The sequence below is a fragment of the Alligator mississippiensis genome, chromosome 4 (genome assembly GCF_030867095.1).
Source record: "Alligator mississippiensis isolate rAllMis1 chromosome 4, rAllMis1, whole genome shotgun sequence".
NCBI lineage: Eukaryota > Metazoa > Chordata > Crocodylia > Alligatoridae > Alligator > Alligator mississippiensis.
In genome coordinates this window covers 128,778,552-128,790,301 of record NC_081827.1, presented here as the reverse complement: position 1 = coordinate 128,790,301, position 11,750 = coordinate 128,778,552, and the positions used below count along the sequence as shown (strand labels likewise).

General features: G+C 41.0%; 1 protein-coding gene across 1 annotated transcript in view; it reads right to left on the bottom strand.

The window, feature by feature from the left end:
* Positions 1–336: 336 nt before the first annotated feature.
* The window catches only part of SSPN (sarcospan), a 37,822-nt gene continuing 26,408 nt past the window's right edge, over positions 337–11,750 (bottom strand). The window contains exon 3 of the mRNA XM_014607321.3: positions 337–8,903. Within this exon, the coding sequence (XP_014462807.3) occupies positions 8,538–8,903 (366 nt within the window). The 3' untranslated portion in view covers positions 337–8,537. The remainder of the gene's footprint in view (positions 8,904–11,750) is intronic.

Genomic DNA, 11,750 nt, shown 5'->3' with positions numbered 1-11,750 from the left:
ACCTTGTAGTGTAGTGCACAATTTGCCTACAGGGCTGCATGATTTGCAAGCAATGGTTTTCTTTTATTTGACAATTTATTAGGACCAATAGTGTAATTCACAGGAAAGTTTCACATTCACAGGGAAGCTTAGGGGATTCTCTTGGGATAGTTTGCAGTCCTGTAACTCTTCTCTGCCTGCTAAAAGTGTGCCTGACCTTACAAAATCAATTGCCTTCTTCTCTCTTTTAACATTGCTCATAGTGATAGTGAAATAGGCCACTGCATGATAAGCAGACATAAAGTCCAACTGTCTTGGGAGACAGAGAGAAAAGCAAAACACAAACAGCTAACTGGACAAATGAAAAGATGTTTTTATTAGAAATGCAATAAAGATAAAAGTCTGTCAGAGATATACATTTTGCTACTAGAAATCTTAACAGTTTATTTAAAACACAAGAGCTATTTTCCAAAGTTGGATATTCTTACCTCAACAAGATATATATAAATGTAATAAAAACAGACAAAACTAGATTATAAAGCTTTATTCTTGATACAATATTGAAGGAAATTAGCAACTAAAGTTCATAGACCAGATTGTCCTGAGAGCTCTGTTAGAACTACACTGATCTGCAACTAAGAATCTGGCCCAATATAAATGCATTTTTAGATCCTTTCTCCTCTTCTGCTCACACCTTAGGTAATTAAAACTGCAAGAATTGTATAGATTTACTCTTTTACCATTTATGTTGCTGCTTTGTTTTTCAAAGCTTTAACAGATTTGGATTGTGACATGAAACCAGAAAATATCTTTCTCCTGTCAGGTGTCTTATCCAGTTCTCAAAATTCTAATCCAAAACTGTTAGGTTTAGTTTTGCAATGTTGGGGGAGAATGTTTAAACATTTTTAAAAACACATTTTCATTGCTATATATTTTAAGTAATTCTATGAAACCACCTCAGGCTAGACCCCCAGCTGGCATGAATTGGAGTAGCTCTGCTGAAGTCAATGGGTTTATACTAACTGAGGACCTAGCCTTTACACTCTTGTGGGGACAAATCCCAAGAGGTACTGAACATTTGCAGCTCCTAGTAAAGGCCCATTTACATTTTATAACTTGCCTCCCTCATCTATTTTTTGGTTTAACACACTAAATTTAGAGTGTAGCAGACTTGACTTTGTCCCTTTAATATTGTTGTCAGTTGGTTTGACTGTAATGAGCTAGAAAATACTCAGTTCTACACTTCTCTGCATACATGCAACTCCAACTTAATTCAACAAGAGTTACACAAGCTTCGAGAGCTTGGTTTGGCCTCTTAGTTAGGATCTGCAACAGACTTCAGGGCACAATCAGGTAAGAAGAGATGCAAATGCTACTCCTCTTTTCTCCAGATGGGCCAAATTCTATCCTCAGGTCTAAGCAAGGCTTCTAGTGAAATCAATGGGGGCCATGAGTACCCATCCAATGCAGAATAATATCCACAAATGACAGGCTTTTCTGAGGAAGAAATCACTGTTGCTTCCATTCCTGCTGCATATGGGGAATATATCTGGTATCAGTTTCTTCTCATTATAATTTTGGCCAAAGAGGTGTCTTATGCTGATTAGCTTTGTTCAATTAACTTTGGAACATTTTAAGAGAGGGTTTTCTTTCCCCAACCACAAAGTGAAACTGGGTTAAAAAACCATGGCTTCCTAGAATATTTCATTTCCAGAATCATTAGGGCTCTTATGCAGTGCCCTGGTTTAATCAGTGTCACTCTTTATATATCCACTAACTTGAGGTCAGCCCAGTCCTTGTCAGTCATAATATACCTGACTGAATGAGGTTCCCATTTGTCTGCACATTAGCAACCCAGCCTTCTGACATTTGTGCAATGTACTAACTCGGAGGCAGTGGCAGGAATCTAGGAGAGCAAACAAGCATTAACTCTTGTCTGCTGAGAAGCCAGGTTGTGAAGGAGATGCTAATTTGTGAGTTTTGATGCATCTCAGCTTAGACACTAGCTCCAGTCCGTTATTTTACAAAAGCTTTAATAGCTATGCTCGCATGCAGGTGGCTTCGTGGCATATGAAAGCATTATGTTAACAAATGAAGTGTGCACTATACATATGCCCTTAAAAAAAACAAAATATTTTAAGTTTAAGTGTATCATATGGCTGTTTCTGCAAAGGCATAAAAATCACACATGCCAAACACAAACCAGAAAAAACCCAACATTTGTTATTGTTGTTCTTGTTTATATTGTTTAGTCCAATTTTCAAACTGCAGAAGGTGTTTAACGGGTGGATAAATCTCATTGATTTGCCAATGCAGATAACTCTGGGGAGAGCAGGGGAAGGAGAAAAATCAGAACACAAACATCCCTAAGAGAAGAAGTGCATAGACTTGAACACAAGGAAGCACCAAAATGAATATTACCAGATAGCTGGCTACAAGCACTAAGGTTATGGTGAGCCTGTATTTACAAGAGGTACAGCTTTGTAAAAACGACCTCAGAAAAGGGTTAGCTCAATAAAGAATACAAACCAGTAAGTACGTCAGACCTCTTTGATTAACTGAGTAAAAACATGGTGTCCTCTCCTGATTTTTACTACAGAAAGACACAGAGCCAGAGTCTTCAAGGCAGCAAAGCTGCATTGTTTTGCCATAGCTGATAATCTGACTCTCACTTCATATATACTATAAGAATTATAGGAAGCCACAAGGTACATTATAGTAACAGTGATCTGCCTCCTCAAGGAGGTTTTAAGCTTTGTGCCTAAATACCCCTTTACTGTTGTTCCTCCATGCCTCCCTTGTATACCCCCTGCCCACACCCTTTACTAATATCTAAAAACATTTTCCAGATATAAGCATGTGTACATGTGTGGGTGGGTGGGGCATGGGGAGTATGAAAATTTCAAGAGGGCCTGGCATCCTGGGAACCTAAATATAGAACATGTGCACAGTGGCTTCTCTGACACAAAACACAGTGGTCTCTGTTTTTAAGAAGCCTCAAGAAAACATTGCACAATTTAGTAGACACAGTAAGAGAAAACATTAGTCCTGTTATTTGATTACAGTCTCCAGAGCTCTAGTGTAGCTTGAGTTTTTAGGCAAAGCTCCAAGGAGCTGCCCACACAGAGCTGGACAGAGCTGGGAAGGCACAGATGGTGATCACGTGAAGGCACAGTCTGAAAGTGTGGGCTTGCTTACAAAGCCTGTATGTCTCGGCTGCTGTGTTCCTCATCTCTCGCGCAGAGCCAAATCCCAGCAGTTCCCCTTCCTTCCGAGTCTTGTTTCATTTAGTACTAGTGGAGGAGGAGGGTTGTGCAAATGGCTTATAAGAAACAGTCACTGCCTTGGCTCATTGACAGTTTTAGACTATGACATTTTGCTAAGTGTAATGTTGTGTATCTCAGTTCCTCTTTTGTTGCCATTATTGTAACTTCAATATTTGCATAACACAACATCAAAATTCCTCAAACCCAGAGCAAAGCTGCTGCTTTTTTTTCTTTCCTTTTTCTGTAATATTACTCATGCAACATCACTGTTTGTGTGTGTTCAGTGGGACTACTCTACTCATGACTAAGGGATTATAGAAGCAGGCTTTGGCCTGCTTGGAAAAGTCTTATGGATCAGGATTTAATAGAAAATGATGATCTTAAGACAGGTTATAAAATTCAGTGAAGAATTTTATCCCAGATATAGAGTTCAACAAGACGGTCTAAAACAGTCTCTAGAAACAATTTTATTCTCAGTCAAGTTCTCAAAGTCCTTAATTCTCATTTACACTAAAGCCCTTTTAGCAGTGTAAAGAGACCATAAAGTGGGTGGAAATGTAATTTATGCCCTCTTTAAGGCATCCTGGCCCTACCAGACCAGTGTTAAATGGCTATAGGGTAGATGTGAATCATACCTAGCATTTGAGACTAACTTGGATAGACCCTTCTTAACTTCTATATGACTCGTGTTGTTTAAGCTTTGTCAAGTTCCATAGAACTTTTAATGAAGATACATTTCTAGGAATAAATTTTTTTTTATCCTTTACATCTCTGATACTTTTCTAGAACTTTAGGTCTCAATCATTCTTCCACTGGATTCTGTGTGAATTTGGACATTCACTTCCATTGGGGCAAGTGTGGACACACTTTGAATATGTTGATAGAATGAAATTAACTATTTCTTTAATTAAAGCTTTCGAGATTTCACATATGAAAAAAAGTATGTTATAAAACCATGGCCAGAAGAACACTGGTTCAAAATAGCTACCATGTCTGTTTCCTGGTAGTCGTCTTCTCTGTTTTGGTTTTATGCTCTTGAGACATATAAAGAGGAAATGTAGAAGTTATTCTTTGCTCGTTCAAAATCTCCCATGTATTTAAACCTCACATATTTGAATAATATACAATGAATATTGCTTTCTTTTCCCTTCCAGAACACAAAGTTAAGCTGCACTGGACTGTTTAGTGTTGAGAATTCTGCAACATAGTTTAAAAGCAAAGATGTGCTGTAACTAGAATACACGTATTTCTAGGGACGGGTATCTCACCAGTATCAACACTGCCACTCTGAAATCTTTCATGACAAATCTATGTTCATCATGATAATATATTTATTGTTGCTGAAAGCCTAGTTAAAGTCAATTTAAACTTCCTGCAAGCCAGAGGCCACTAAGAAAGTCAAAGCCTACCTCTAAGAAGAGAGAGGTGGCATGTGGCCCAGGACCTAACAGATTATGGAGAAGAAAGACTGAAAAAAGGGGAAAGAGATGAAGGTCAGAGGATTAACATTTGTAAATAATCAGCCTGAGCGGAAATACAGTACAAGCAATTGCAGATCAAACTTCACCATGCTGTCCTGCCAATCAGCCTCATGACTTTGGTAGGAGGGTAGTTCAGTCTCTTTTTCCATTTGATGCTCAGCCTTCCACTGATACTGCTAGAAATGCCAAATGGCATGAGCTTTAGTGGTGGGTGGCCCTCATTATTTCAAACTTTCCCTTTAAAAACATTTAGCAAAACTCATTTTACAAAACTAAAATGACTCACTCATTCTTATCACTAATACTACTACTAATCCCCTTGGTGCTAGGAAGGAAACAAGTTCAGACAAAGGTACTGTTTAAATAATGGTGTTAAACTACTTGCATTTACAACCAAAAATGGTGGGTGAAACTTCCCAAAGAAACAACAAAAGGAACTGGGAAGCCCAAGTCGCCTTATAAGGTAGAGGCCACAGAGTGCCTAAGGGTATATCTAGTAGTAATAGAAGCTTCAGAGGGAGGGCATATTAACAGGGCATACCTATAGTGATTCATCCTTGGCATCTCTGTGGATGGTCAGCATATTTGAGTTAGGGCCACTCCCAGACCCACCCACTAGGTAGCAGTGACCTTCCCCAAGTCATGTTTGGAAATGGGGCTTAGCTTTCCAGGTCACCTAGGAAAATTTGGCCCTGAATCCTACTGACTTCAGTGATACAGGATCAAGCCCTAAAACCCAGACAATTTAATAGCCTCCTTCTTCCATATATACTGGGTGCTGTCATATGCCGCTTTCTCAGTTGTTGTGCTAAAGGGAGTGTGGTCCCCTGTGCAACACCAATGCCCCCAAGTTCTGGGCCTGGAAGAGTCCACTTTATGCATATAAGGTCTGTCCTGGGAATGGGAATATAACTTGTTGGGCCAGAGGGGATGAGTGAACAGATGAGAGGAACTAGGTGGAATGCACATCATTCCCTTCTGTAGACCATTATCCTGAAAAGATACCACAGAACCTGGCATAGACCTACACCTGGGAATTACTGTTAGCACAGCTGGAATGAAGCAACCCTGAGAAGGAACTGTTAGGCACAGATATCCCCATCCTAATGGGCAACTGGTGCCTCCTGAGTCTGGGGGCACCAGCGGCTGATTGCTGACCCCAGAAGCGCCAGCAGCAAAACCAGAAGTGCTGCAGGCAAAACTGGAAGTGCCTCTGGCGCTTCTCTCAGTGCCCCCACTCCCCAGCCGGCACCAATCTTGGGGGGGGGGGGGGGGGACGGGACTGGCTGGCACTTCTCTCAGCACCCCAACTCTCCAGCTGGCAAGGGCTAATTTCAGGGGGGGCACATGCCCCCTTGTAGCCTCCCTACGTGTTGCCTATGCCTATCTTCCCTGGATCCCCTTCCTTTGAGGGTTGAACTACCTACAGGCTATGCATATGTACATGTGTGCTTTAATGCGCATTAGCTTATTTTAATGCACATTAAAGCACCACAAAAAAACCCCTGTGCTCTTTAGCTAATGTGCATTAAAAAAGGTTAATGTGCATTTTCCCAGTTCCTCATAATGTAGGTACTAGATTTAATGTGCATTACCTAAGGCACATTAATTGAACATGTAGACATGCCCAACAGTTCTTGAAAGATGAAAAGGTTATGTCTATGTACATTTCATTTAAGGAGCTAAATACTCCTCCAAGTAGAGACTATTCAGATGTAATAATCAATGAACTCCTACTGAAGTCAATGGGAGACTTCAGTCCCTAAAATGGTAGTGATGGTGGCAGTTGTAAGTCTTGAATCAATGCTATAATTGAATTCCACTGCACCCAGCTTCTTTCAGAACTCTTTGTCACCTCAAATTGTATAAGACTATTTTGGAATCAGAGTGTCCACTTGGGTAACACTGACAAGACAGGCAAACAGCTTCAGGTGAAAAACTGCTTGTGCCTGTAATTTGGTGGACACAAAGGGTATAGACTTATCATTTGAAATGTTTCCAAGTGTAATAAGCTGGAAAACATTTCAAAACACAACATTATGAGCTGCTGGATGCATTTATAGACCCTGTCATAGCCCCCAGCAAGACTGCTTCAAAATCACTGGGGCTGCCTATAGCAGTGTGTTCTCCAGCCACTGGGTACTACAGGAGGGTGCAGCCAGAGGTGTAGTTAGGCAGTTTTGCAGCCTGAGCAGTGGCAGTGCATGGGGCAGTGGTGGTGGCTGCAATTATTCTGCCCCACCCCACCAAAGTCTGGGGGTAGATGCCTTTTTTACTCCCCCTTAATATTGGCTGCAATGACCAGCAGGTCCACTCCCCCACCAAAGGACCAGAGGAGAAGAGAGGATTGTCAGTACCACTCCGTAGCCCCATCTCCTGGAGTGGACCTGATGTTGGTGGATGCTCTCCTGCCTCTTGCCTCAGCTCCATTCCCACCAAAACAGGGGGACAAGAGACCTCATGCCCCTCCCCACCACTGGAACCAGAGAAGTTCATGGAGACCGGTGGATAGAGAGGTGGGGTAGTGGCACCAATGTCTGGAGGCATGGGGGTCTCATGTGCTGAGAATGGCTGGGAGGAGCTCCCCAGCTGTCAGGAACCACAGCACTCTGGTAGCTGTTGGTGTTGCCACTCCTGGCACTCTAGGCAGGAGGGAAGCAGCAGCCAGGAGGGCCCAGGGATCTACGCAAGTTCACTGGAAAGCAGAGGTAGAGTGGCAGAAGAGCACTTATTGATGGTCTGCTCTGCTCTTTCTCCCCCTCCCCTTGCTGGGGGCAGGGAGAAGGGAGGAGAGAGGAGCACTATGGAATGCCAGAGGACCCTGTTGTTGAACAGTCTTGCTGGTACATGATGGCTGTTCTATTCCATCTCGAGTGGAGTGACTTCAGTGGATGATAAGGAATCCCTTATTATACAGGGTTGACTCTCCAAAGCTTTGCCCTTTTGGAGTCAGTATCATCCATGCACAGCACTACCAAATCAGAATTCCTCATTCACCCCCAAAGATCTGGTGTCTACTTTGCACTAGTGCACATTACCTACAGAAGGGCCAAATTGAAAGAAAATCAGACTCCCAACTGGGAACCTTAGGAGGAAAAACAGGATTGTTATATCATAATTAGAAGTCATTATGGTCATGTACTCATTGGGAACAGATTATATTCTTAGAAAATCAGGCATACCTACTTAACTTGCCCATTTCTTTATGGAGTAATGTGTCTTTGAAGGTTGTTGTGCCTAATGCTCCCCTGGTATATATCTATTGTTTCTGGAGAAGCTATGCCAAAAATGAGTTTGGCCTTTAGTGCTCTGGATAAACAAATACTAGTGTAACTGGATAAACAGCAGTTTTATGAGTACTGATCATTTCAATACATGATTTCCAGGGTGGCGTGTGTTCCTCAGTTTTGTGGAGACTAATTTGAGTTACCTGGAACTGGTTTTATTTTCAGAAAGCATGGGGTTTCTGCTCTCTAAAAATCATCCTACTTTAACGAGCATCAAGTCAGGTACCTCAAACTTGGGTTACCCTCTAGTCGCCCTTGAAAACTATATTAAAGATGCTTTTTGAAGGGTATTTGTAAAGCTACATCTTCAGGTCTTTATGATGCATCTTGAGCTAGATATTCCCAAAAGGGACCTTTGCTGTAGCTGCCATAAGAATTTTTCTTAAAATTACTGAAAAATATAAATTTATTCATTCGGTATTCGTCAATGCTTTTCCTTGTCAAAATTTTTTATAAACATTAACCCATTTGTGGTGTCTACATGGTACCAAACTGAACCTTTTCATTCCCTCTTCACAAAAATCCTACACTTTCTGTTGCTGGATTTCAGTAGAAGTTAATGAGTATAACCGAGTGCCCACATAAAAGACCTGGTATCTGTGTTTCCACATCACAAAGCACACCACCAAACATACAATAGCTGCAATCAGATTAAGAACCATCTGCAGGAGTAAATACAGGTTGAAAGCGCTGGTGACACTGGTACAGTCAGATACATCTTGGTAAATGAAGGTCCTGCTGAGGGGATCTGAAGTGTCCAGTTTGCACTGGCAGGTATTGAGGATGGTATCACAGGTAAACTGTGTAATTTGTAAATAATGATGTGCAGCAAAAGCCACTGCCAAAACACAGGTAATCAGACCCATGGTGCTGAGGAGAAAGTACATCAGCTGAAAGAAAGCAAAAAAAAAACCCACTCTTTTCCAGATACACAGAGAATGGGACATATATAACCAATATGTGCACATATATATATTTTCTAGGGCATGCATGCATTCAAGATACACTTTATACATTTTCTGCTTGTGACTTGCAATAAATATGTAAATTCTGCAGACCTCTGGGAACCAAAAGCAGTACATCAGCCCTCCACACTGTATTTATCTAATCTGAGTGCTGATTTATAATTTTCAGAACGCAGCTGCTAAAAAGTACCATCAGGAACACAACCTTTTTACAAGCTAGAGGCCTAATGGACAGAATAAGTTTTTATGGGATTGTATGGGCAGTTTGGATTGGCATGGCAGCTGACAGATCTTCAGTTGGGATAGAACTACACTACCTTACATCAATTGAAACTCTGGCCCCAAATACAAAATGACAGGCTGGAGTGGTTTTAAAAGTGCTGCTGTAAAGAGTCTCTGAAAATAACATTGTACATACATTTGCTCATGGTTCTGTTCTGCCCACACAAAAACTTAGATTTACATATGCAAACTGGGCAGTTAGATGTCTAATTAACCAATCAGAGATGTGAGAGCTGTTGGCTTGCACACTTCTGAAGTTCCATGTGCAAAAACTTGACTATGACAAACCAGGGACACAAACTTCCATAAGTAAACTTGAATCCTGCAAAAATACCTTTGAAAATCTGGCACGTGAAGGTGAAGCAGATGATTTTCAAAGGCACAAAGGGGAGTTAAACTTCAGTCACCCCTAACTTTACAACTTGCTTGACATAGAAAGGGTAGGGCTCCTTTAGAATCCAGGGGGAAATGTAATTATTTGGGATGTGGTCTTACAATCCAATCCATGTGGATGGTTTCTTCAGTAATTCAGAGCCATGATGATCTGGGACTGGAAGACTGGTCCTTAGATTATTACAATCTATGGAATTTCATGACTTGAATGCTGAATCTGTCAATTTCTGTTTTGCATTGACACTGGGGGGTTTTGTGAGTATACAATATGTGATTAGTTTGAGGATCATTCTGGCTTTGCTGAGCATTGTGGAAGCATTCATTTTTCTTGGCTTCCTACTTCTTCTGTCAGCAACAACATGGAGTAGTTTGGAATCTGTTATTTTAAATCAGTCTTCTTTTTTTACCTCCACACCATGGGCAAACTGTCAATATATGAAGCATTATTTATGACCTTGAAACTACCGGAATGTATGTCTTGATAAAATTCACACTCTGGGTGTATTTGTCTTATATCTACAGTGTGAATCAATCTTCCCATTCATGTCAGTTTGAAAAAAAAATAGTAGGGCTTATTTGAGACATTAAAGCAGTAAATCCATTCTCTCTTTAAAATAACTGAATTTTGATGTCTTGATCTTCATTTAGAAGGCCCATCTATTATTAAATTTAATTACTTCCCCTGTAGCCTTAAACCGAGGGCTGCTTCAAAAGGATGGTGGCTTTTATTACCTTTAATTACTATACCCTTTCATGGCAAAGGTGAAATTAGAAAATAAGGGCAGCTCCTATAATAAACTGTATGATAACAGGGCTGCTACTAATTAAGGGCACCTGCTAAACAAGGGTATTTGAAAAGTTATGAACACGTGACAAAATTCTGAAAGATGATGCAGCTATTTTTGAATAGGAAAAGCCTGTTAACAACAGATACATGCCTGACTCGTGGTCTTCACTAGGGGACACATTTTATGCTGCTGTATTCTGTGGTATCTCAGCTAGACAATAGAATTAGTCTGGATTTATATCAAAACAGAGTAGAACATGACATAAGACACTGGATTTTTTTAAATTGAGGGTGTGGTGTGGGTCTGACTTTCTAGCAAATTACAATGTATGTAGTTATCAAGGCCAATGCAGAACGCATGTTGCAAAAGGTCAATAAACCAAAAGGTACTCTAGAGCATTAGTGCCTGATGTTTGTCTGAGGCTACCCCATTTCCAGGCTTGCAAACCATCTTTCAGTTAACTCATGATCCCACCCTTCTGGTCTAAGCCCTACTGCTACAACTGAATTTCTATTGGGCTTCAGACCCCAGTTATTAAGTGCTGCCACCCCTAACTTGAGGATTGCTGCCCTAAACTATGCTTTGGGACCAGGACTGGCCTGTTATGAACCCACCCTCCCAAAAGGGTGGGCCAGGCATGAAGCCAGGCATGCAGGAAATCTGAGGCTTCCTTTAAAAAAAGTAAGCTATATAGGCAGTCCTTACTGCAATCCTCAGAGACACCCAGAGATCTGGGGGGAAGGGGGGAGAACAGTACAATTTCCAAATAGCTATTACTCTCATCTGAGGTTTGCAGAGGAATTTCTTTTCAAAGAGATAAAAGTGAATGCATTTCTAAACATCAAAATAAAATACTGTCTGGGTAGGAGCACAAGGCAGTGAGTGCTAAGATCCCGTCAGCAGATTAATCACGTGACAGACCCAGAGGCAGCTCCAAAATTACAAATATTACTGCTTAGGGAGTCTTGCCAAGGGCTTAGAATTTGCCACTGGAAAAGTGTTTTGCAATGGCTTGAGATATATAGGCCCTATGATTGCTGTCTAAATAGAAAGAGAATGGGGGAAGGAAAGTGATACATTATGTGAGGTAGAGAGAATGGCACTACACCTACATCCTCCTTCAAGTTCATCATGCAAAGGAAAAAAAGGGCCCTAAAATATTTACTGGTAAGATTATTACATTTTTGTTCTACCTGGATCAGTTATCCGGGTTGTATGTGGAATTACTTAAGTACCCACATGCAAGAAGCTGAACAGCCAAGTTCTCAATAGTTTATAACCAGTCAAGAGAGCTCTGAATTAGGGAGAA